Raw genomic sequence first — 27,932 nt, 5'->3', positions numbered from 1 at the left:
AAAACTAGTATTAGATAATACTATCTGCATGTAGGTAAAATGCCCAAACCTCAAAACAAAACATACTACTTAAGTATTTCAAAGCTTCCAAAAAGTATTTAAATGTGGTAAAAAGATAATTCACCTAGAGATCTGGTTTTATTAATTTTCTAAATCTTACCATGAATTAATCTTTTATGAATTTTCTAACAAAAAGAAATAACAAAAACAATATAGGTAGTTCATTTGTTATCAAGTTATTTTATAGTTTTGCATTTTAATTTCTGTTAGAATGTTTACAATGTAGGGATAAATCAATTCAAACCTTCCTGCCTTTTAATAAACCCATAACAATAGAATCTTATGACTCTTATGTTTACTAAAGATATGTTCTTGGTGACATCTTTTCATTTAGGATTTTCTAAAAGTCTTAGGTATGTACTGCTTCTCATTCCTTTAGTGTATGTAAGTAAAGTAAGGGGCAAAATGACAACCTCAGTAATTATAGACCTTAGAATTACTTATTATTTCCTGAATGTGTATATTCTCAGAGTGAATGAGGAAAGCTCTCCTTAACTATTCTAAAAAATTTTGGGGAGGTGGGAGCTTGAAAGAGGGGTTACTTCTTTTTTTTTTTTTTTAAAGATTTTATTTATTTATTTGAGACAGAGAGAATGAGAGACAGAGAGCATGAGAGGGAGGAGGGTCAGAGGGAGAAGCAGACTCCCTGCCAAGAAGGGAGCCGGATGCGGGACTCGATCCCGGGACTCCAGGATCATGACCCGAGCCAAAGGCAGTCGCTTAACCAACTGAGCCACCCAGGCGCCCAAGAGGGGTTACTTCTGTATCTTTTTCCTAGATGTAATTTTCATCAAACTACTTATTCATTCAATAAGAACATAATTTATTTTCTTTTCCCTTCTGTTTACTTCACACATGCTTTAAAATTTCAATTATTTTTGCTTCATTGAAATCAATAGAAAGAATTAACAAATGAAGAGGTATTCTCCCTTAAATAATCAGAGAAATAAATGCTAGTAAAATACAAACTACTTGAACGTTTTAAAATATGAGCAAGAAGGCCATCTGCATCATTTTTAGTCGTGTGACATATTTGTCTTTTTTTATTAGTGACAAATCAAATATTTTTGAAATATACTTCATCTTGAAGAAAATAGTTTTATTGTAATGCATTTTCCATCTGGTTAAGTATCTTTTCCATTATCTCTTTTTGTCTTTTGAAAGCCTTCAGAAATGGAAGAGAGGACATGATTTGGCATCTGGGAGTAAATGCCTTGAGATATTTTTTAAATTACAAAAAATGCTGACTGAAAAGTAAAAACAGATTTTGAAATAATATATTTTCAGAAATCGTGGAAGCTTATTCTCCCATCTCAAATGAACAACATGGTGTTTTTTTGTTTCCATCAGAAAGACAATTTAACAATATTGTTTCCCTGTTTCACTAGAATAATTAACATTGGCTAGGCTCATAGTAACAGTTTCAGTAAATTCAGATCATCACCTCAGGATATTAATAACCCAATTTGTATTGAAGTATTAAAGAAAGAAATACGTTAAGAAACTGAAAGTTCCCATGTTTTACACATAAATTATAAATAGAATAATTTTTAATGTCTTCCTGCTTTCATTCTTTACTTCCCATTCTTTCATTTACTGACCTCAACTATATATCAGAATCTAAGATCAGTGCTAAGTGTATAAAATTAATTAAGACAAAGTCCTTGAGTTCAAGGAACTCATAAGTTATTGGGTTAGAGTTCAAAGCAAATCGCACAGCAATGTGATAAACGCTATACCAGTAATTTTCACAAGGAGCTGGGGAAGCTGAGCAGAGGGAGGAAGTGCCAAAAAGATGCAGATAATGTTTGTTTCACAGAGAAAATAATCTGGAATCAGATCCTAAAGAATTTGTAGAGATTACCATCAAAGGGGAGAGGGATAGGGGGTATGTTGGGAAGAAGTAGTATTCATGACAGTTCGTAAGCATTTCAAAATCTCCAAGACTTTTATTGTCACTGAAGTGTAAAATGCGTAGCACTGCTAAGAGGTAAATTCTGCTAAGGCTTTTGGACTTGACTTCTATAAATGATTGGATTCTGGAAGCATTGTAAGTGAGAATTGCACAGCTTTGTTTGATTTTTGTTTTTGTTTGTTTTAAAGATTACTATGTATCTATTTGAGAGAGAGCAAGAGAGAGAGAGAGAGAGGGAGAGAGGGATAGTGAGTTGGGGGGAGCGACAGAGGGAGAGGGAGAAGCAGACTCCCTGCTGAGCAGGGAGCCTGACGTGGGGTTTGATCCCAGGACCCGGGGATCGTGACCTGAGCCAAAGGCAGGTCACGCTTAACTGACTGAGCCACCCAGGCGCCCCCACCTTTGTTTTAGAGTGTTAGTTGGCAGTGGTAGGGAGGAATAATTGAGACAAATAAAAGTGATATTGAAGTTGTGGAAAGAAGTAAACTAATAAGGAAATTGAACAAGAAGGGACATCTCAGTATACTTCCCAGCTTCCGAATTAAGTATTTTGGGGACACCTGGGTGGCTCAGTTGGTTAAGCATCTCCTTTGGCTCAGGTCACGATCCCAGGGTCCTGGGATTGAGTCCCGCATCGGGCTCCCTGCTAGGCGGGGAGCCTGCTTCTCCCTCTGCCGCTGCCTCTCTCTATCTCTCTCTCTGATTCTCATGAATAAATAAATAAAACAAAAAAAAATTAAAAAAAAAAACAGGAGAAAAAAAACTTTCAAGGGAAGTTCGTTGAAATATTGATCCTTATCAATATTGATAAGGATCAATATTTATTAATTATCTCACATATGCAAGACACCATGTTGTGCATAAGAATCCAGTTGGGTATGAGCAATATGTCTTTGATTTTTTTTAACTCTAGATGTGGAGTGATACATATAATATAAAATGTAAAATTTTAGGATATGATAAGATCTAAATGAGCATGACAGGTAATAAAACCTAAATATATTCAGAGGATGAACAGATTACATTTACCTTAAGAGGTGGGAAACATAGTAAAGAGACTTCATAGATGAGTAGAGGAAAAGAAGTCTGAGCAGGTGGATGGGCCCAGATTATGGAAGTCTTGTATGCTGGGGAGAAGCGGTATCCAAGAAAATAATACAGCTCTTTGTAGAGGTGAGATATCAGGTTTGGTAAGTTTAATCTAGACATGTATAAGTTGTGTTTTGTGGAGTTAGCTGGAAGCAGGAACACCATTTAGATTATTAAAATAACACAAGTGGGAGATGTATGTTGAAATGTGTTGACATTTTTTTAAGGGCAATGATGTGCTTGCAGGAGTCATAGAAACTTTCTAATGGAGTAGAAGAAATGACAGTTAATAGCTTACTTTTGCCAATATAATTACTCCATTCTTTCTCTAAAGTATTTTTTTCTTTTAATTTGTAGGGACAAACTCATTTCCACTTCTATTTAAGGAGAAATGAGAAGAGTTATAATACACATCTTAACATGTTTGGAAAAAATCATATTAACTGTGACTGTTAGAAACTGAAGGTACCTTAGAGATCATGTTATTCAGTGCCTAATTTTTTAAAAGATTTATTTATTTGAGAGAGAGAGAAAAAGCACGAGGGAAGGAAGAAAAGGAGAGGGGGAGGGAGAGACACAGACTCCACTGAGCACAGAGCCTGACATGGGGCTCAATTCCATGACTTCAAGATCATGACCTGAGCTGAAATCAAGAGTAAGCGCTTACATGACTGAGCCGCCCATGTGCCTCTGAGTGCCTCATTTTACTAATGGTAACCAGAGGGCTTTAAATACTTATCAAATATCAAAAAACAAATTAGAGGCAGATCTGGGAATAGAATGAAACTGTTCCCCGTCTAATCTTTGACTTTACCAATTTAGATTTGGAGGGAAAGAGGTGCAAATAAAGGAAGGGGAAAGCAAGGCATGAAAGATTATTTCAAAGACTGAAATAATCATTGGTGTAGGTTTAAATTTGAAAATAATGAATACATTGGAACTTTCTGGCGCCTAGGAGGTATATGAATTTGCCCTGTACTTCGTCCGTATTCTAGTGTAGAAATTTAAAATGCTGCCTAGGATTCCTATGCATTGCAGGCAGAGAGAGCAGGGAAGGTTATGTTCTCTTAAGCTCCTTGGCCTCATGGCCTTGATTTCCTTTCATGTTATCTCTTCTGTCCTATATTGATCTGCATGTAAAACTCATTCCCTTCTTGGTCCCCTCCAAAATACTACTACTACTACATAAAAACCTCAAAACATATAAATGATCATGGTAGATTTTATTGAAAAACTGATGGCAGCAGGAGAGCCCATTTGGCAAGCATCAAGACAAGTGACCTAAAAAATAGAATTTAAATGTTTCTATTTCTCTCTAGCCTCTGTCCCACAGGGTGAGGGTCCCACCCTTTCCTGATTCCTTTGTTCCCCTCCCATCTGGCTTTTCTCTCTTTTCTTCTGACTCTCCAGAACAAAAGACATTCCATGCCAGGCCTTAGCCTTCTCTTCCGAAGCCCCTTGGACCCACTGATAATGGAGACCCCGGGGAAGCCCAGTCTCTTCTGGGCCCGCACGTGCTGCTATGTTCTTCATGTCACTTCCCACAGCTTCAGAGAGACATATTAATGAATGCTTATCTTACACTACATAACGGGCTAGGAAGTGGCACTACAGAGTGAAAAAGGCCCTGATCTCAAATACAATTAAAAAAAAAAGATTTTACAATTTTTAAAGAGCCTTTCAAAGTAATTAACCGAAGAAATTGTGTACATTCCACAGCACAGGATCAAACTTGAAGATAATGAATAAAAAGGAATATTTTTGCCTCTGAGATCTAGATGAATTCATCCAGGACTTCAGCCCTATTCCAGTGGAGGAATTTGAAGTGCTGTCTCAAGTTTATTAAATTTTTTGATGATTTAAGTCTCCTAAAGGTCCCATGGACTGGTTATTGGAGGTGGTGCTTTTATCATGACTGATTCCTCCCCCTCTAAGTTCTGAGAACTAATTGCTAGCTTGGAATTCTTAAAAATTGAATGCTTGAGGTTTCTCATTAAGAAGAGAAATATTCTGGGGCACCTGGATGCTTCAGTTGGTTAAGTGTCCGACTCTTGGTTTTGGCTCAGGTCATGATCTCAGGGTCCTGGGATCGAACCCCCAGGTAGGGCTCCCTGCTCAGTGGGGAGTCTGCTTGCCCCTCTCCGCCTGCTTCTCCCCCTCCTTGTGCTCTCTCTCTCTCTGTCTTTTTCTCTACCTCTGAAATAAATAAAGGCTTAAAAAAAAAAAAAGAAAGAAAGGAAGAGAAATATTCTAAGGAATGGCATCCTATACTACTCTTTCCTTAACTTTTCCTTTGACTTTTAAAAGGAAGCTAAAACCCTGGGGGAGTTAATGCCTGTTTCACCTACTCCAGTTGCTTGGATGATGAATTCCCAGGATATCCTGCACAGAGAGCTAATAAGTATAAAACAGAAAAATCACAACCACCTATTGTAGGTAGTATAGGGTCTACTATGCATTTTTGTTTTCATTTTTCCACAATTTTTTAAACATCTGGGTAAAGTTCAATTGAAAGGAAGATCGTCCTGGACACAATTTTTTCTTTAGAAGAAACTTCTTTCTCAGAGCTTATTTGGGCATTAATCTATCTTATCTGGTACCTAGGCACCTGCATTAGGGAATTCCTTGATTACTGAATAGAGTCTTGATTAATAAAATGCACTTGCTATCTAATGTTTAAGAATCTCTTTACAATGTCTAAATTCCAGATTTCAGAATTCAGCATGAGACCGTGTTACTTGAAGTTGGCATTTTGGGAATAGAGACTCCACGTATTGATGAGTGAACCCATGTTGGACCCTTAATTCTGCAAACACAATGAGCACCTCTTCTGTGGTGATGTGCATAAAGAAAAGTGGCAGAGAGAGTGAATTAAGGAATACCGAATTCTTACATTGAACCAGGCACATTTATATCCTGTTTAAGAAAAACCTGACCCAGGGGCGCCTGGGTGGCTCAGTCGTTGAGCGTCTGCCTTCGGCTCAGGTCATGATCCCAGGGTCCTGGGATCGAGCCCCATATCGGGCTCCCTGCTCCTTGGGAAGCCTGCTTCTCCCTCTCCCCCTCCCGCTGCTTGTGTTCCTGCTCTCGCTATCTCTGTCTCTGTCAAATAAATAAATAAAATCTTAAAAAAAAAAAAGAAAGAAAAAGAAAAACCTGACCCAACCTGTAAGGTTGGCATTTCTATCTTTATCAATATCTATGGAAATTGAAGTTTGGACAGATTAAATAACTTGCTCAAGTCATTTAGGTAAGAATGAAGGAGCTGGGGTTGTCTCCTCCCCTCTGCTAACTTCAAAGTGCATAGTATATACATATGTCTTAAACTTACTTCTTAAACTGTCTTTACGTGTAAAGTAGGATCACAATCCACATATACTCTTTCTCCTCTCCAGCAAAGCAGAATATGCCATCCTTCTTATTGTGTTTCGCAGCCAGATTTATCATATAAATGACACCTAGTCTTTTTTGACCCTAAAGTTTGCTTGTCTCATCTTTCCTGACCATTGCGATAGTCAACAGTCTATGTTTTCCCAAAGTCTTTAAAGAATGTCATCACCTCAAATTATCTGAAATACCCTTCAGCATCTATACAAGCAAACATTTGAACGTTGTGTCCCTTTAAATGGCCCCTTAAAATAACTAAACAACAAATGCTTATTTAATCAACAAGTTTAAATATATATATATATATATATATATATATATATATATATATATATAAATAAATGCCTGTGTTGTGTACCTTCTTGTCCTTTTTCTGTCCCTCTTCCTTTTCAGTTTCTGTGGTTTTATAACTTAAGATATGAAATTCATCACACATTCTTTCTTTTCCTGAACTAAGAGTAAATCACATCTGTATTCTTTGTACCAAATGTTGGCTGATGGGTAGGGTAGCAGGTATAATACATGATACCCAGTTAATTTTTTTTTTTTTGAGAATAGGTTACAATTTATTTATTTTAAAAATATGTGTTTTATTTTTTATTTTTCTTTAAATTCCAGTTAGTTAACCTGTAGTGTAACATTAGTTTCAGGTGTACAATATAGTGATTCAATTTTGAATTTCAGATAAACACCATACCATTTTTACTATAAGTATGTCCCCTGAAAATATCGCTTACTTATATTGAATATTTTTTTCATATTTACCTGAAATTCAAAGGTAATTTGGTGTCCTGTATTTTTAATTGCACAGTCTGGCAACCTTACTAATCATCTGACATTTGTAAAAGTTCCCAATTCGAAGGAAATATGTATTTTAATTTTGATTTTTTATACTGTGAGAGTATGTGCCTGCTTCAGATGGCTTTTATTATCCCCTCACTGATTTCCTTTTAAGATTATCATTATTGCTTATTAATTATTACCCCTTTGCTCATTCTAGGACAATAATGGAGAGGATGAGAGTAATTTTCTCATTATCTGGAGATTTGTAGTTAATTAATTATTTATGTTATTTTATTCAGTTTCCAAGTTAGCCCCTTAGGAGATATGATTACACATTATTTCTTCAAGAATTGTGGGTTTTGTTTTGTTTTGTTTTAATCCTCAAACATTTTCTAAACTGATATTTAAAGACCTCTATCAGTTTTTAATCCTCATTGGAAAATTAAACCTTTGATAGCATTCCCCTTTTACTTTCACTGATATATTCTGTGTGAAGTTATATCTGTGCCATTCCATGTTTGAAAATAAGTATTGTGGCTGCTCTTTAATTATATTTCTGTCATCTTGTGTGGGACATTTTCAAAGTCACAGAATAGTGGAAATTAATTTTTAAACTTTGCACATGGATAACTATTCTTTCTAGGAGTTATATCTTCTTTTAAAATGCTAAAAGAGTCTTTCCTTGAGATATGAAAATTTATACCTTGGAATATTGTCTCAAATGCCCCACCACCACCACAACCACAAAATGAGGGTTTTATCCAAAACCGTTACTTTACTTCCAAAGATTTATCTCTAAAAATTTTCCACTCACAGAAATAAAATATCTTACAAAATATCAAAAGAGCAAATGCCATAAAGAAATAATTGCTCTGATAGTCTGTCTATATATTATAGGCCTTACAGAGTCTCTTTAGAAAAAAAATAAAACCAAACCTCAACAACTACTAAAACCCAGTGAAAGGTCAGCAAATGCCAATAGCTTTTAACTTATAAACTGAGGTCTGTAATCTTAGGAATTTACTGCTGCAGAACCTTATAAATTTACCCTTAGAACCATAAGATAGATGAAACCATGTTACAGTCTTTGAAAAAAATCTCTTCCTCTCTGATTCAAGATCAAGGTCTGCATTGCTGTTTGATGTGGAGGAGTCATTTGGTGATTTTAGTATATTTTCTTATAAAACAACATATTTTTAACGAATTTAAGTGTTAGCTCTAGTTTTCTAGTGAAAATGTCTTCTTTGCTTATTGGATCAATATATTTCCCATTATTCTTCACAATAAGCATAGGCAGCTTTATCTTATAGGTTTAAAATTTATATTTTTATTTGCATTATTTGTATTGTTTGCATTATTTTGTATAATTTGTATTAATAAGCTGGTGTAGAGGCCATTGATGGAGCAGACATGACATTCCTACACCAAAATGTTTGATGAAGATTAAGCCAAAAAGCAAGGTCATTCTATTTAGCTCAGTTCAATTATGGAAAGGCTCTGGGAATCTGGAAATCACATGTAGTCAATAAACGAAAGTGTAGACAGAATATAATTCAACTGTCTGAGGAAAGTGTTAGAGTGCATGACCTCTTTGGGTAAGTATGAGCCCACATGAAGTCAACTGTAATGAAATGATTTTGAGCAGTTCATGGTTTTAGAGAGAGCCTTAGTTCCAGCGAGGTCAAAGTAAGGTACTGTGGATAATCTCTCTACTGAAAGGTGGGTGTTATGTGTAGGGAAATTGCCAAATGCCCCATGAGACCTATGTCTTTAAAGAATTAATGATACATTACAAGAGAACTCACACTCCACATTTTCATCCATGCTCACTGTTTGTAGAAAGATAGAACCGAGTATTATGACCTATCCCTCCCTCAAATTCATGTACCTGGGAAACAAGAAAGGAGGAGATGGTCTTTGCTCTTTGATCAGAGAGTGAAAATCCTCAGTCAGTCTGAATTTTGCTAAATAAGGTCATCTCAAAAGTGGTCTACAGAGGGACATTTAGATTTACCCTTCTTGGCCTTTCACTACCTTGAACACTTTTTTTTCCCAATTTTTCTCCTTCATTGTCTGTACTCTTGTTTCCAGTTGTGCCATTTTTTTGGATGAATATTTGATGCATAAAAATAGAAATGAAAACCAACGTGTGTGTCCACTTGCTTGTACTGACTACTGGATTCCTGTTCTGTCCAGGCACTGAAGGAGCAGTATTCGGGCACTCTGTTGAAACACCTCACATCAGAGCAGAACCTTCCCAAGACCTCAGGTAAGTTCTGGCTCTTCCAGCTCTGTCAGACTTTCCATCACTGTTGATTTGCCCTTGATATCCAAAGAAGTAAAATAGAAAATGTGTAAAAAGTTGACATTCCCTGCCTACATGGTAAATAGTCAAGTATTTGACTGAGGGCAAGAAAATGTGAGTTATTATTCTCAACATATATATATATATATATATTTGCCCCTAATAAACATACAATGAATATAAAAATAAATATGTCAGGCAGGAAGAGTGTGGAAAAAACAGTTATAGAGGAAGTTTAGCGGAGGATTGATAAAAATCAAGATTCCGGAAAATCTGACATAGACAATGAAATGCATGATACACATAGGCAGAAAGAAAGAGGAAGCAGAGAGTAGGAAAAAAGCTGTAAATGGTCAGGGAGTGTTATGTTGAGGGAAATACAAATAGTAATCAGAAAAAGGCAAAAATAAAGAAAGAAAGAAAGAAAGAAAGAAAAGAAGAAAGAAAGAAAGAAAGAAAGAAAGAAAGAAAGAAAGAAAGAAAGAAAGAAAGAAAGAAAGAAAGAAAGAAAGAAAGAAAAAGAAAGAAAGAAAGAAAAAAAGAAAGAAAGAAAAAGGCAGAGTTTAATTGCACTACAATGGACTCCTCAGTCTAATCATTCCAATGGAACAGGCTGCTTCCTGATATTGTTCTGTTTGTAAGAGGCACAGTTGTACGTAACAGTCCTCACTACCCAGAAGATCATGAGACAACTTTATAGGGATTCTTCCCAGGATAATCACAGAAACTGTTAATAAAAGGTGAAATATTAAAATCTAGTAACGGATCAATGGATGTTCTTAACTCAATAAATAACTTAAGGTTTGGGGATCAAAGTTATTTTACATAACTTAATGTAGTATTCATTTCACAATGTATCTGTACATCAAATCATTATGTAGCATACCTAAAACTAATAGAACTTTATATGTCAATAAAAAAAGATGTTTTATATAATTACTTTCTGGTAGGTAAATTACATTCCAAAATACATTTCTATGGGATTAAAAAAAGACAACAATAATAATTAAAAAAAAATAAATCACATATTAAAAGTCATTTTTAAAGCCGAATCAAAATATCAACCTGGGAGACAGTCTTTGTCTTGGAAAACACAATACAAATATTAAGCAAACCCCAAATTATTTCATAAAGATCAGGTTCAGCCCTTCCCGTTTGGATGAGTGAAAAAAAATGTTCAAATGAAAAGAGAAAAATAAAGTAAAAAAATTTAAATGCAAAAAAAAAAAAAAAAAAGCCATACTTTCACAACAGTACAGTTTTCAGACCTTTATATAAAGTTCTGTGATAAAATTTCCTAAGGAACTCAGTTTCTCAGTATCTCAGCACTCCAGATCCAAACAGGCTGATTAACAATAACAGAAAAAGGTGGCCATCTTCCTGTGATCAAGGCATTTTTTATTAGACAAAAATAATTTTTTACTCAGTGCCAAAACCCCAAGGATTTAGGAGGGTGGAAGAGTATGTATAAACAGCATCTCATGGTGTGTTATAGTTTTAACTTATGGCTCTTTTTTCAGTTAGGAATTTGACATTTTTGTGTAATTATTTATCTTATCCCTCCCCACCTAATAAGGTTGTATGTTCCATTAGACCAGGATCTGCATCCTTCCTTGTTTATCTTTAGTGCTCTAGCAGTCAACATGTATCTCATATATAATTGTGCCTGATAAATATTTGTTCATTTGAATTGCTGAAAGAGCAAAACTGAATAGCGAGGATGTTGAGTGCATGTAACATAAGAAATGTCGCAGTTACTGTATTATTAAGGCCCATGTGGCCAACATTAACTCCAATTGTTTTAGAACTGTGTTTTTGTATAGATGCCAGAGTTTAGTGATTCATTCAATAAAAAGTTACTTAAATTACGCCATTCTAAAAGAAACCTCTTTTTACTTCTAACGTTTCAGTAACTATATACTCATTGTATGATTTTCATTATGAAATCTATTGCCAAAAGAGAAATAAGAACTGCTATTTTCATTACCTTGTTGACATGTCTCAAAATTCATAAGTGTGAATTTGAATTAAATTATAATTAGTATATAGTGTTTCTGGGTTTTGTTTTATAATTATCCATCAATTATTTAAATATTGCACTAAGCTAAACTTAATCTGCTAGTGCTAAAAGCAAATTAGCAACCCCCAAGATGAGTGTTACTGATCTAAATTTGAAAACTGAAACAGGAGCAAAGCACAGTAATGATGGGGGTGTTCAATTATTTATTTGTGTACATGAAGATTAAAAGCAGAGTGTCTGAGAAGATTTTTACAAGTCCTGCTGACAATTTTCCTTTCAGGGCAGTAAGAAGTACTCTTAGTCGACACCTAATTCTAATCAACAAGGTGAGATTAGTTGGCCAGGTAAATGAAATGGTAATTTGGGGAGTAAGTAGCCGTGTTGTCTTTAATTTTGTTTTTGTTGAGAATAAAAGACTTTAGACAGGTACATTTCAAAAGGTTTATTAAATACCTATAGTATTTTGGTGTTGACATGAAGTCAGTTTCTACAGTTTTATTCAACCATTGTTTGATGAGTGCTTCATGTGTGCCAAATTCTCTGCTACTTTCCATGTGCACTTAAAACCAATACTTGTAGATTTTCTATGATGTCTTATATAAAGTGACATTGGTTTTTAGTAGGGACCTATGTGTTAAAAAGGTGAAAAAACATGTTGAATAGTCAGTAAAGACATAACAGTATTTGTATCCAGAATAGCCCAAGTATGAACATTTTCCTTTTTTATTTCTTAAATTAACATATAGCTAAATTATTACAGTTCAAAAGAGTTTCTCTACTCTCTGGTGAGGAGTGATGAAGCCCGTTGTATATCGCCCAAAGATTGTTTGGATCTGAGTTTCATTAACTGTTCCAAGGGAAAAAAAAAAATCCAGATTTGGATTCATTTCAGTAAAATGAATTAATATTTAATGATGTAACTGGCATCTTTTCATCATGTTCATTCTTGTATGAATATAATTTTAAACTGAAATGTTAAGTTTTACAGACTCCAAATTAATCTCCAAAAACACATAGATGTCATTTACATCATGGCTGTATTAAATGAAAAGCCACCATGTGTAAGGTAGTAAGGATTTTGCACTGAGTTGTTTTGTCAATGAAAGGCTAAGATAAATTTACTGAAAAAAAAAATAGTATTCTGCTTCTCTCCCCTCCCCTCCGCTTTTCCCTCTCTCCTTTTCCCCTTCCTCTCTGCCTTTCTTTCTTCCTCCCTTTTACTCTTCCACGCTATGTAATGTATTTACATATTATTTAGAGTTAATAGCAAGTGATCATTATGAGAAGCTTGTCTTAGCGTGTAATCTTGGGAACACAGAGCAACAACTGATCTAGAAATTTGTTTGATCGAATTTGAAGGAAGAGACCATAATGGAAAGTGCAAGTAGGCAGAAAACAGTAAAAACTGAGGCAACAGAAACAATGTGATTTGCAGCTGAAGAAAACTCAGCTTGAAGTGCTAAGACATTAAAATTGCTTGTATATTCAGGTCACAGTTTGCATTGTTTTCTTTTTCCCCTAAAACGTTTTTCTGTTCACTTTTCCATTCATTCCATCATTGAAATAAAAAATAGTTCATGAGTGCCCACTACGTGCCTGACACCGTGTTAAATACTTATGAAGAGCGAGATACATGATGCTTAAGTTCTGCTTAAGTTTCTATGTAGTCATTGCGTCTCGCAACTTACTTTAAAAGGAGTCTGAATTCCTTTCTCAGAATGTTGAGAATTTTTCTAAAGATCTAGGGTGCTCATTTTCAAATTGAGATTTGCCTAACACCTTAAAAACAAAATCTGGTTGCATCTTTGGTGTGTAAACACAGTGAAAACAGAATTTTTTGGGAAAAAACAGGTGATAATGGTGCCTCGAGTTCAACATTACTCCTTTTCTCTGCTAGAATCTCTTGGTACCCACTGTAAGAGCTAGTCTGAAATCCGTTGCCATGATTGCTATAATGCTTTCAAAATGAACACAATTGTACTGCACTAATTCCAATGACTAATCACATAGAAATTCACAAGCTTTGCAAATAAACATGGGTTTCATTTTTCAACAGGTCCTTTCAGAGAATGTTTTGAATTTCTATATAGGAGAGAAGCAGAGTGTCATTTAAGTGTTGATCCTATGTTGCCAAGTTTGCTTATTAGATAGTTCTAGAAGGGAATACAGTTTAGTCTAATTTGAGTTCCAGAGTATTCTGGAATGTTCGAGCTCCAGAATGTCTAAGTCCAGGACTTCTATAGAGATTCTAGGCTTATTTGAGAAGTCCAGGGTATTTGGAAAAAATCAATAGAACCTAAGACTTAGGTAGTAAAATTTATCAATTATTTTTCTTTATGATTTTGGGGCTTTCCATCTTGTTTCAAAGGTTTTCTTTTCTTTCTTTCTTTCTTTCTTTCTTTCTTTCTTTCTTTCTTTCTTTCTTTCTTTCTTTCTTTCTTTGTATTTGGATATTTCCTGTATGTTCTTCTAATTTTCTGTCATTTATTTTGTACACTAGGTAATTTATTTCTTAGTTTTATGTTTTGTATAAATAAAATGGGAAATTATGTTCTGAATTTTCTTCTAATTTTCCATTGAAAATTACAGTCTGAAAAAAAAAGAAAATTACAGTCTGTGATTTGTTTTTATATTTTGAATAGTTAAAACTGGAAATTATTCTTGCAGAGTATGTTAAGTATCTAATGTTAGTGTCTTTAGTATGGAGAGTCAATTTATTAAGAATTGTTGATTAAATAACCTACTTTCCACCCAAAATGATTGCTACATTTCTCAGAAACTAATCTCTCATAAATACTTTTGATCTGTTTTAGATTATATTGTGTTCCATTGACAAATATCTAGTTTTAATTCCAATCTCATTTTTAATTAAACTAATTTCAATAAGTTCTAATTTTAAAAGGAAAATCTCCCAATTTAACTTCATTTTTAAAATCTATTAAGTGTCACACATTTTTTTTTTAAGATTTTATTTATTCATGAGAAACAGAGAAAGAGAGAGGCAAAGGAAGGGGCAGGCACCACTCAGGGCAGGAGGCCTAACTCGAGACTTGATCCCAGGACCACCAGATCACAATCTGAGCCAAAGGCAGACACTTAACCGACTGAGCCACCCAGGTGCCCCTGTACTTTTCTTCCAGAATAGTTTAATATGATGTTTTAAGTTTCAAGAGACTATTGAGATTTTTGTTGGGATTTTATTACATATATTTATTATTTTTTAAATATTGGAATTTTCATGATATGGAAGTAGATATGAGTTTACTTTTATCCAAGTAAACTTATCGCAAATTTTTGAATATTTAGGTAAAGTAAATAATATCCGATGTTCTTTCTTGGTATCCCTCTCCCTGAAATAACTGTAAAATACAGACACTGAGTGATACAGCATTTATATTAATATAGTAAATTAGCAGTGGGAATCAAAACATATCTTAAAAGCATCCCTATATGTCATTAGTATTCTTTATTGAATTTTAATAGTCAATGACAGTCAAACATTAGCATCAATTAACAGTTTTCCTATTTGGATCTCCATAGCATAATGTTTTACAAACTTTAACTAGAAACAAACTAAACAGATATTCTTTTAAGATCTGAGACCACATCTTCTTTCCCAACATCTTATTATGAAAATTTTCAAATGTACTCAATGTTGAAAGCATCTTATAGTGACCACCTATATACCCCCAGCTAGATTCCTCCATCATCATCGTCCTATATGTCTTTAATCACACATGTACACATTCCACTGGCCGTCTGCCAGTATATCTTATTTTTTATGTATTTGCACATACATTGCATAAATCTGTATACTTTGCCTATTCACTTTGGCATACATATCATTAACTACTATTCAAGATTACTTACAGTTTCTTTTCTTTTACTGTAAAATAATTATGCAATGACATTCACAAAAATTAAGTGTGCATTTCCTGAGTTTTGACAAATGCATATACGTGTATAACCCAAATTCCTGTCATGATATGAAACATTATCATCGGGCGCCTGGGTGGCTCAGGTGGTTAAGCATCTGATTCTTGATTTCAGCTCAGGTTCTGAAATCGAGCCCCGTGTTGGGCTCTGTGCTTAGTGCAGTCTGCTTGTCCCTCTCCCTCTGCTCTTCCCCCTGCTCTCTCTCTCTCTCTCTCTCTCAAATAAATAAATAAAAATCTTAAAAAAAAAAACACACATTATCTTCACCCAGAGAGTTCTCTTATGCCCTTCCCAGGAAATCCCCACCACTACCCACCAGAAGCAATATTTTCTCTCACCTTTTTCACCCTGGATTAGATTAGATTAATCTAGTACTAAATATAAATTAATCTACAATATGTACTCTTCTTTGCAAGATTTCTTTCACTCCACATGATGTTTTTGAGATCCATCTGTGTTGTTGTCTGTATCAGTAGTTCTTTCATTGTTCTTTCTGCTTTACTGCTTGTTACTATTCCATTATGTGAACATATATTTTATTTATGCATTTCCCTAATTGATAGACACTTGGGATATAACCGGCATGTATTAAGTTTTATATGAAAATGTCAGAGCTTTCCAAAGTGATTATATCATTTTCTGCTAAAAATAAATGAGAATTTCAGTAGCTGCACATCTTCCCCAATATTCAGTGTTAGCATTCTTATTAATCTGAGCCATTCTGGTGGATATTTAGTGGTATTCCATGTCTTTAATTTGCCATTACTTGATGAGTAGTGACATTAATGACTTTTTCATGTGTATATGGAACAACCATATATATTGTTTAGTGAAGTATTTGTTCAACTCTTTTGTCCATATTTTAATTGTGTTTTTGTATTTTTATCTTTGAGCTGGAGGATTATTTACATATCCCGGCACCAGTCCTTTGTAACATCTGTATTTTGTGGATATTGTCTCCCAGTCTATGTATATATTCATTTTATTGATGGATTTTGAAAAGCAGCTTTTCATCTTGAAGACATATAATTTATGTTTTAAAATACTTACTTGTTATTCCTCTTTGTGGTCTAAGAAAGTTTTGCCTACTCCCAAGTCATAAAGATATTTTCCTTTAAAAGCCTTATGTTTTAGAGACACCTGGGTGGTTTTAGAGGATGCCTGGTTAAGCATCTGACTCTTGGTTTGGGCTCAGGTCATAATCTCAGGGTCCTGAGATTGAGCCCTGGGTTGGACTCCGAGCTCAGCAGGGAGTCAGCTGGAGGATTCTGTCCTTCTGCCCCTCCCCACACTTGCACGCGCATGCTCGCTCTCTCTCTCTCTAAAATAAATAAATCTTTAAAAAATAATTTAAAAAATAAAAGCCTTATGTTTTAGCTTTTACTCTTGATAACAGTGGGTGGTATAGATTGAAGTTCATTTTGTCCATACAGAGACTCCAGCACTGTTTTTACTTTGCTTTTTCTCATTGGGTCACTTTACTGCCTTTGTCAAAAATCAGATGACGGTACTTGTTAAAGTCTATTTCTAGAGTCTCTATGTTATTCCATTGATGTATTTGTTATTCTTATGCCAGGCCAGCAACTGTCTTCATTATTATAGCTTTGCTTGAAGTGCTCAAAATGCTTAAAGGTTTTGTTTTGAATCTTAGTGTAGTTGAGTCATTTGCTTAGGATTAGGTAACTAATGCAAAGATCTCAGAATATCCAAAACCACCTTAAAAAAGAACAATATTGTACTATATGTTGGCTAATGGAGCATAATAAATAAATAAATGCGAACAAAACATCATTTTCAGTTTAGAGATGTTGAAATTGAGTCTTACTGCTGCTGGCTAACGTTCTTGAACCATCTGTCAGTCTTCATCGCCTCTTTGAATAGTCTATAGCTATGCTGGCGATGGATACCTGAGGTCTAAAATGAAGATGAATATAATAAACATTTTTTGATTAAGTAATTAATAAAGATGAGAATGGAAAAACTCAAAAGCCCATAAAGACTTACCATATTTTAATGCTCTAGTACCAAGTGTCAAACACAGTAGAAATATGATACAAAAACATGAGCACATTTAATATGGATAACTTACTATCAAATATGTGAGTAAGAACCTCAACCCTTATCCCTGGAAACAAACTAAACTATATCAATTATTTGATAAAGTAAGGGTGCTTTTTCTGCCACTTACAAGTTCGCTGAGTTATGTTTGCTTGAATGTCAGATTCATAATCTGTTTTAGAATGGTAATTCATTTTAATTACATACCTGACTTCTGTTTGAATGGTTCATCATATCCAAACTTATATAATTACATTTAATGTTACGGATAATTAACCAATGAAAATAGTAGTGGTCACAGATATACTACTCAAGATGGCATATATTTGGGGATGTATTAGGAGAAATCAATTATAAGATACACAGTTTAATAGAGATGTAGATTCTATGTGCAAAGTGTGAGGATTATGAGTGAAAAAATATAATTATCTTATTTTCAAGTTTTTAAATGCTGTGTGAAACATGATTTTTATTTTTCTAAAAAAAATACAAACATTTCTTTAAAAAAATGTATATATATTCAAAACCTGACCCCTCCAGGGATTTTATAAAGATGTCCCAAGAGGCCCATAGAGATGAAAGTTTCAAAGTTGCTTTGGTGGGTGAAAAAAAAAAATTGAAAATGTCGAATTTACTTCTTCTAAATGCTAGCTCTACTCCTTCAATATCACTTTAAAGTCTTTAAGTTCAACTTCACTACTGAGAGAGAGCTGATCTTCAGAGTTCAAACTATTTGATGTAGTTTTCCCTGCAAAACAGCTCTGGATCTGTTGCTTCAGAGGAAACCAGTTGCTATGGATGATGGTGAATGTGAGATGTGAGCCTGAGGGGACTCTTGTCTTAAAGTTGTGTGGGCAAGAGAACCACACACAATCGCTGCCCCAGAACAGAGTGTTTATCCAAAAAGACCAACTTGGGGATAGTCCCTCTGCTCACACTTATGTGTTTTTTTTTGTTTTGTTTTGTTTTTTACAACTAATTTTATTCAAAGAAATGAATCACTCTTTTAAATAAACTATACATCACAAAATTTCTCTTTAGATTGAATCTTTCAGGAGTAATTTGGCAGACTTAAAGCTTTAGTGAAAAATACATGAAATACAGAGTGAATAAAGTGGTTTTTACCACTGTATTCTAGCTTCCATGTTCTGCCTTCTTTTGCCCTTTCCTCTAGTTTTATAATTAAAGATAATTTTGAAACTTCCTCCCAACTAGTTTTTCTGCAGGCACAACTATCTAAAACAGTTGTGGGTTTTTTTCCCCTCATAATTTATGCAGTCAATCTTTAATCATACTTGAGTTGGTGTATCACCCCTCATTTACTTGCTCTCTCTCAGGCTGATGTCATTCATTCTGTGGACATTTTCCTGGGCCAGTAGAGGTCAGCTCTTCCTGTAGGAAGATGTAGGAAAGGGCTTCTTCCTGCATCTTAATTAATTTCTAAAAGTGTAATGAGTAGTTTGAAAATTTTCAGGTCTACAAAATTTTGACTGTGGAATGCTTGAAAGTTCACAATATTAATGATTTTCATTAAACCTCTCTCTTTGCAAGACTCTTTATTGAGGGATGCTAAGTTGGTACAAATGTATTTATTAAAACTCCATCATTCATTTTGAAAATATATAAAAGATTTAAACAAGTAAACTTATCACGACCTACTTTTCATGTGCATTGTGAAAGGAAACAGCATAAGAAACTCTTATCAAATCATTAAACAAATGAGAATAAATAATTGATGTTAGCAAATGAAGAGTTTCATAAAGAGCCAAAAAATAGATAAGGCAATCAAAAATGATTCTAACACTCATTTTGGCTTCTTCTGAAAAGGAAAGGATTTTTATTTATGCCTACCTGTTCGTTTGTTTTAGTTACTAATGTTATCTTTTAGTCCATCATAATTTGTTTTTCTTTTTACTATGAAGGAGTCTTTTGTTTTGCTCTTAGGCTTGAATCCCCCACAAGGTCCTTGATAATGGAAGCTCCTCGAGGGGTCCAGGTGAGTGCTGCTGCAGGAGACTTCAAGGCCACCTGCAGGAAGGAGCTCCATCTGCAGTCTACAGAAGGGGAGGTGAGTTCCCAGGGGTAGAGACTGGCCCTTTACTGCTGAGGGTGCTTCTCAAATTATATTCATCAGGTGACTGATTCATGAGAGAGCTTAAATTATGGAAATATAACACTTCCTGAATATGAAATTTGGTAAATCTGATATTATTTTCTTAAAACAAAGCACCATTTCTTTTCTACGGAAAGATACCCATTCATAAGTCAATTATAAGTGGGACATCTAAATTCCTGTAGTTTCAGAATTGGCAGATAAACAAAATGGATATCAAGATAATATCAAGAATGAAGGCAGTCTTTCTTTCTTTTTCTTTTTTGTCTTCCAAAACATTCTTCCAAAAAGTACTTTGGATGTTTGTTTATTTCTGTAGAAATGGTTCCTATATTCTTCTAAAAGAACAATGAAACAAAAGTTATTTTACTATTTAGCCCAATTGTTATTCCCTAGATAAGGAGATAGATACATGCTAACATTTTTCTCCCATGTTACTTTATTTTCTCCAAGAATCTCCTGTCAGTCTGCTGTCCTTCCTTTAAAGATGATTCCCTTTCCCTCACTGCTGTAAAGAACCCTTTGTCTTCCGTCTGCCAGGCTGGCACTGGAATGCCCTAGGCACACATTCATTCCATGTACCTTGTTACATACATTGTGATTGGTGTGCCAGCAGAATGACAATTTTGTCAGTTCTGGAAATTTCTCAGCGTTGCTTCTTTTCCTATTACCGCTCCCCATTTCCTCTATGGCCCTTTTCAGAAACTCAGAAGAAATAAATGTAGGGGGGGAAATCGGAGGGAGACATGAATCCTGAGAGACTATGGACTCTGAGAAACAAACTGAGGGTTTTAGAGGGGAGGGGGTGGGGGGATGGGCTAGCCTGGTGATGGGTATTAAAGAGGGCACATACTGCATGGAGCACTGGGTGTTATACGAAAACAATGAATCGTGGAACACTACATCAAAAACTAATGATGTATTGTATGGTGACTAACATAATAAAATAAAATTAAAAAAAAAAAGAAACACATAGTGTTTCTTCCATTCCCTTACCCTCCAGATCTCTTAGCCTCTCCTCCTGAGTTTCTATTTCTCTGTCTCCCTGTGCCTCACTCTGTTTAGTTACTCAGATCTATATGCCCAGGTTCCTTTTTGGTCTCTAATCACTTATTAAATGCCTCCATTGAGCATTTAATTTTAATAATTAGGAGTATCCCCTGCCTCCCTGCTCAGCGGGGAGTCTGCTTGTCCCTCTCCCTCTGCCCACCCCCGACCCCCACTCATGCTCTCTCTCCTCTCAAATAAAATCTCCAAAAAAAATAAAATAATTTTAATAATTATGTTGTTCATTTTTAGGATTCTCATTTATTATTTTTTTTCAAATCTGCCTGGACATCTTGGTAGTCGTTCTTTTGCATGCTTGTTTTTAATTCTATTTTAATTATTTCAAACCCTTATACACAGTATATATTGTGTATATTTTTGCTACAATTCCCGAAGTCCTTGAAAGTCTAAATCCATTGTGTTCCTGTTTCTACCAATTAAGTCCCTTAGTATTTTCTTCCTTCTCATGCTTATTTTATTATGAGCTTATGAAGGTCAAGTTGAGAAGATAAAGAATGGAAGAATAACTTGAGAAAGATGCTCTGGAACATTTTATTCCTCTTCAGATGTAAAGATGAAGGCAGAAATCAATAGAATTGAAGGAGGACGTTCCTTCCTTACCTTTATGTCATTATTTCAGTTGTTGACTCAGGATGAATTTTAATTGGATATTTTGCTTCTTTTTTATAAACAAACTTACTGGCAGGACTATATTAACATCTTAATATATATTACAACTTAAATGATATAGAACTACACTTCATAATATTTTAAAAGGTTATCCATATTACCTTTCAAGATTTCTTTCTGCTACAATTACAGAATACAATACTTTGTCTACCACAGCAAGATGGAAATCTTTCTTAAATATCTTGCATCCTTTTTAAAGAGTTGCTTTTATCGTGCTAATCATTTCATTCAAATTATTCATAATAAATCATCTCATAATAAATATTGGTGGTTATTAATCTCTGTTCTGTTCCTATTTATGCACCACTTATGTTCTTTTATTCAGTATATCAGCAGAATGAATCCTTGGATTCAATTACAGGTTAGCATTTAATTGTGAATTGAATATTATGCTATAAATAAATCATAGCCAGAGATTTTCAGCTGTGGTCATTTTTTTATATTAATAACACAAAGACACAGAAAAGCACAGCACTTTATAATAGAATAAAATAACACGTAATTTTCCTAGGAAAAAGTGTGAAATGATATGAAATCTTTCTCTTGGCTTCACTAACTTTGCCACAGAAAAGGCATGCTGATCATTTACTAAACAAAATTGAAAGATGTAAAGTCCCTCCCTTAGACTGTTTTTAAAGTAGTTAGAATCAGAACAAACGTGATATTGAGGTAACAAAGTAACAGACAAAATGTATAAGAATGAAATTACACTTCTGCACTGATGAAGATTGTCATTTCAGACATAATGTTGCAAGGAATTTCAAACACGGCTCTAAAGACAACCCGAATCATAATATAGATGGAACTTGGGGAAAAAAAAGTGTTATAATAGCACATGAGAGGCAATAATGCAGTAACATGTATGTTACAAGATCACAGAGAAAGAGGAAAACAATTTTTATTTTGCAAATCCCTTGAGATTTGCTATCACAGTGATAGGCCTGATTTCAAAGGGTAAGAAAGGCATAAATGAATTCTTGGTGCAGAGAAGACAGTGGGCCGTGACTTAAATGCTCAGGCGTGTGATTCGGAGTACCAGGAAGAGTTTCAGAACCAATCGATTCTATGGGTTATAGGGCAATATAGAATAGAAATATCACTTTTAGAATTTGGAAGGTGAACAGTATCACAGTAACTGTCTTAGCAGAACAGAAAGAGATATGAGCAAGCCTATCACTTACCAGACTCGGTTCCTTGGACCCAGCAATGGTAGAGACGAGGCTGGACCCCAAATGGAAAAGCACAGGCAAGGCTTTCTTGGGGCTTATGCCCCAGCACCAGGGGGCAGCACAAAGGAAAGAATCCTCAGGCTGACTCTCCAAGGAGAGGTCAGATGGAATACTTTAAAGGAACTTAGGTGGGAAAAGGGTGACATGAAGCAGGTAGAGGTGGGGATTTACTAGCAGTTAATGGTCCTGCTTCTTCATGCGTGGTGTGTCTAATGAACATGCTAACTCTCCACCCCTGGGCATGATTTTTAGTATTATAATGAGGGGAAAAGTCCGTGAAAGTGCAGTACTGGGGTCCGTCTTGGTGCAGACTGGTTTGCCCTGGACTGGGCTTGCTCCTTAGCTGGTGCTTTGCTCCGCAAGAAAAGCGATGATGGCCAGCAGGCAGGGGATTTTCCAGGTGCACAGGGGCTTGTTCCCAAGGTCCCCGAATGTCTCACGTCTATGCTGCAGAAACCTGGCAAAGCCATGCTGGAAAGAATCAATATGCAACACCTCTTTTTACCTCATGATTTATTTTTCTATCTCAAGCCAAGAAAACATCCTTTTCTTTTTAAAGGCCCCATTCATTTAAATGTTATTAATAAAATATACTTCCCTTATACGGCTGAGTGTATGGTATGTATCTTGGAAGCTTACGGAATTAAGTACTGTCCTATAGCTACGTGTTGTCGCGAGTAGCCCCAGAGTGGAGAGCAGAGCTGGAGGGCGATGCTGGGGCCCCACACCTGCTTCAAATAAGGCCCAAGTCCTTCAAGGATAATTCTGTTGATGAGGCTCCCACAGCTGTGCTTGCTTTACACACAAGCCACCTGCTCGCCTTGCCTGTACAAAACCTGCCCCTCTCCTCAGCTCTTCATGAGAGCTACCCACATGCAGAGAGGACCAGTTGCATAACTATAAAAGCCGCCGGGGTGGCATTATGTCAGCAAGCCGCTCCAAAGCCCCTGGGCTAACCAGTAACAGTCATTGCTGGGCTGCCTAGTTAAGTGAACCGTTCCCAGTAGCCTACATTCATTTGATTCATCCCACGTGAGCATCCTCGCCACTTACCATTTGCACACTTTATCGTCTATGTCTCAAGGTTTCTTGGATGAAACACCAGCTCCTGATATTTCCTCAGCGTGAACGCATCTCCAAACATGCAGACCTAAAGCCCGCTGTCCCAGAGCTTGCCCCATAATATTTTTGGCATTTATGAGGTCTGGGATTTCTGCTCTCTGCAAACATGCTAGCTCCTAAAAAGAAGTGAGGGGGGCGCCTGGGTGGCTCAGGCAGTTAAGCCACTTTGGCTCAGGTCATGATCTCAGGGACCTGGGATAGAGCCCTGCCAAGAGTCTCCCTGCTTAGTGGGGAATCTGCTTGTCCCTCTGCTTCTGCCCCTCCACCCTGCTCCTCCTCTCTCTGTCTCAAATAAATAGAATCTATAAAAACAAACAAACAAAAAAGAAGTGAGGGACAGTGGGTGAGCTGTGAGAGAGTCCCTCTCTCTCTCTTGCTCTCTCTCTTTTTTTTTTTAATTTTATCCATTCACAAGAGATAGAACATGAGCAGGGGCGGGGGAGAGAGAGAAGCGGGCTTCCCGCTGAGCAGGGAGGCCGATGCAGAGCTCTCCATCCCAGGACCCTGGGATCATGACCTGAGCCAAAGGCAGACGCTTAACTGACTGAGCCACCCAGGTGCCCCGAGAGTTTCTCTCTTAAACTCAACCAGTAGAGCAGTTATTCATCCCTCTGTTCCTATGGAGAAGTGTAAGAGCCCAGAGTGTAATGATTGGTGTTACTCTCACTGACGTCCCTCAACAAGGAGATACAGAGCCAGGAGAAATGACACCCAGCCTCTATACCCCAAAATATGTCATCATTTCCTTTTGCTTACTTTTGTATGCTTTCAATTTTCCTGTTGAAAATTTCCTATTCCTAAAAAATAAGTCTCCTTAAAAAATAAGAACAGAAGCACTTTCTTTCCCTTTGCTTTCCTGTCACTTAACCCAGAAGTAATAATGGAGTGATAAATTTTAACATTTGACACCTACAAACAAAATTTTAATCACACTTTCTTAACTTTGAATATTGTTGATAAATTCAATCATCCATTTACTTTATAATCTATTCATGTATTCAACAACCATTTGCATTATGAGGAAGCTGTATTTGCAGGGTTAAACACTGTGAAGTTATAAAAAATATTTCAGTATGATTCCACCTTCAAGGAAGATATAATTTACTTGAGAAAGGAAGATATAAATAGGACTGTAAAATAACATCAAATGATGAGCAAGATAAGATAATAATAATAAGTTTCTGTGGGAGAACCAATAAGAAGAGTCTTTCCATCTTGGAACATCGGGGAAAACTCCTGGAGGGTGAAGTGGGTGAACTGGGCTCTGCTGGAGGGGGACATTTGTGCCCTAGAGGGGAGAGACATGTCCGTGGTGAAGGAAGAACATTGTTTCACGCAACATGCACTTGTACAATTTTATGCACTGTTCTGTGACCCAAAGATAGCTGTAGGTCTTACTTGCAAGGGGGAGAAACAAACAATAAATGAAGGAATACATACTTACTACAATGTTAGGAAAGGATTGGTACTATAGAGAAAAATAAAGCCATCAAAGAGAGACTAATGGATTAGTGTTATTTTCATAGAGTGGTTAAGAAAACCCTTTTTTAGAAGGTGACCTTTTTGCAGGGATCTGAAACATCTAAATTAATCTAAAACATACATGTGTATGGCATATGCATTATTTTTCTCTCTTATCTGCAGCATTCAATAGATTCCTATGTTTCAAAATTTAAAAAAAGGAGTTTACTATTAAAAATAATAACAAATATAGAAAAGGCAAAAAGAGATCTCCCTCCTACCCTTGTTTTCTAACCACCCACTTGTAAATGTCTGGAGAAAAAAAAGTATTTCAGGCTAAAGAAATAGGAAGTGAAAAAACCCAGAGGCCAGAGTTCTTCAGATATCTTTGAGAAAATGCTGGAGCAAGGAGAAGAATGCTAGGAAATGATGTTAGAGAGATCATGGAGGGCTTGTGGGCCATGGGAAGGAATCCGATTCATTGTAAGTGTGGTGGGAGGCTGGCTGTCAGGGAATTTTGAGCACTGGGGTGATCTGATCTGATCTGTGTTTCTTAGAAATTCACTAAGCAGTATATAAAACAGGCTATAAGAGGACAAGAAGGGCAGCTGGTGGGCTAGTCCGGGAGCTAAGGTAGGAGTCCCAGTGAGAAACGAATAGGACTTGGATGAGGGCAAATATGTAGAAAAAATGGAGTAATCTTGGATTCTCCTGTCAAGTTAGGCAGTAATTAGCTACATAACAATAGAACGAAGAAATAGCTAGAGAAAGTTGTTTCTTTGTTCATTCAGATTCATGATTCAGTTTTTCTTTCTTTGAAACTTTTCTCTTGCATGTCAGTTCTCTTGCATGTCAGAACCATATGATCACTGTCCCTAAAAGTGTTAAGTCCATGTTTGGAATAAGTGAAGTAATTTTGCAAATTAGCAAATCTAGCAAAGTAAGTGTAGCGTACAAGTAATATGTTTCACAGAGACTTCAAACCTGATTATAGCTAATAATTGTTGTTAATGGTGCAAATTATCTACATGGTGTATGTATCCTTTAGACTGTCAACATGATTTTATGACTGTTTTTAAAAATTAGGTCATTGAGGGGCGCCTGGGTGGCTCAGTTGGTTGAGCGACTGCCTTCGGCTCAGGTCATGATCCTGGAGTCCCAGGATCGAGTTCCACGTCGGGCTCCCTGCTCAGCAGGGAGTCTGCCTCTCTCTCTGACCCTCCCCCCTCTCATGCTCTCTATCTCATTCTCTCTCTCAAATAAATAAATAAAATCTTTAAAAAAAAAATTAGGTCATTGAGTAACTTTCTTTTTGTAAGTTGCCCATCCCTTCAGTAATGTCCTTTCCATGAGCATCCTGATTTCTTTGTATACTCTTTAGAGGAGGCATGATTAAGAAGTTAAATGGAGAGACTCTCAAACTCATTAATTTTCTGTGGTGTTTGAATAAGTGGGTTGGCCCCTTAAGCAGATTGTGCAATATTGCTTTTCAGACCGAGGGCTTTCTGTCAGAATGCACCATGTCTCGAAAGAGAAGATAGCTGCCAGGCTTCTGGGCTGCAGCGTAGGAATGTAATTTGTTTGTTCAACAAAGCATGGCAGCTAAACCAATAGAATCGTTGTTTAGTCTTTCTTATTAGACCACGTTGTAAAGCTCGGAGGAATGTCGAATGCTAAAATGCATTAAAATGCACTTTCTTTCCCCCCTAGATATTTTTGAATGCAGATAAAATCCGGCTGGGGAGTCTACCGACGGGCTCTTTCTCATCGTCTTCACCCAGCTCCTCAAGGCCCCGGCAGACCGTGTACGAATTGTGTGTCTGCCCCAATGGCAAACTGTACCTTTCTCCAGCGGGGGTAAGCTCCACTTGCCAGTCCAGTAGCAACATCTGCTTGTGGAGCTGAAGTGACTGATTTCTCCTCACACCAGAATAGCCTTTTGTTCCCGTCCGTCTGCTTCACAGTCCCGCTCGGTTTCCCTTGTGATCAGTCCAGAGCTTCTTCAAATGGTCCACAGAGCAACTTCTTCCGATGCACGCGGGGGTTCGCTGCCACCTTCGCTCGTGATTGACTGTACTGCTCAACGCAGAGAGTGTGGGTGACGGGACAGTGGACAAATCACCTTCAGCGGGAACGCTGGATCATAACTTTTGCTCAGAAGGGAGAAAAACATAGGTGCCTTTGCTACATGAAGTGAAGCACACAGTTTTAGATTCTTGCAGGACCGGATATGAACTGCACATACATACATTAATCACATAGATGAAATTCCCAGTATCCAATGGCAAGATGAGATGGTTAACCCTGTCAGAAAACTAATTCTACAGTCCGAAAGCACAATTTTCCAATCATCTTTTTGGATGTAAACTTTTATCCCCGAATTTTAAAATTTTCAAGCATTAGATAATGCTTGCTTTACTGGAAATTAAATTCAATACATGGTTTTTAACAAAACGAAACAAAACAAGACAGAATCCCACCCTGAGTTTTATTGGTTTCTTTGAATTCAATGTGTTGTTACTCTTTGTCTACTAAGTCTAGACTTTTGTACGTTAGGTAATTTTGAAAGCACTCAGCAATATAATCTTTACAGAATTAACAAAATGCCATTATCCTGTCATTTGTCAGATCTGAATGGCCTTATATAGTATTTACTTGGCTTTTGCATGTGACGTATTTGCTTTTAACGAAACATCTAATTTATTGCAATATAAGAT

At 36.1% G+C, this 27,932-nt stretch overlaps 1 protein-coding gene across 2 annotated transcripts in view; it reads left to right on the top strand.

Moving 5' to 3' along the window:
• Positions 1-27,589, top strand: part of SGCZ (sarcoglycan zeta) — a 427,909-nt gene extending 400,320 nt beyond the window's left edge. For both annotated transcript variants that reach the window (XM_045879287.2, XM_045879286.2), the window contains 3 exons: positions 9,431-9,503; positions 19,498-19,621; positions 26,926-27,589. In XM_045879287.2, coding sequence (XP_045735243.1) covers positions 9,431-9,503; positions 19,498-19,621; positions 26,926-27,120 — 392 coding nt within the window. In that variant the 3' untranslated portion in view covers positions 27,121-27,589. The remainder of the gene's footprint in view (positions 1-9,430; positions 9,504-19,497; positions 19,622-26,925) is intronic.
• Positions 27,590-27,932: the final 343 nt, after the last annotated feature.

Source organism: Mirounga angustirostris, unplaced genomic scaffold (assembly GCF_029215605.1).
Source record: "Mirounga angustirostris isolate CCGP_5_RB_7025 unplaced genomic scaffold, mMirAng1.0.hap1 SCAF_2, whole genome shotgun sequence".
NCBI classification, from domain to species: domain Eukaryota; kingdom Metazoa; phylum Chordata; class Mammalia; order Carnivora; family Phocidae; genus Mirounga; species Mirounga angustirostris.
Note: the sequence above shows the minus strand (reverse complement) of the source record. Positions and strands in the feature narration are given on the sequence as shown.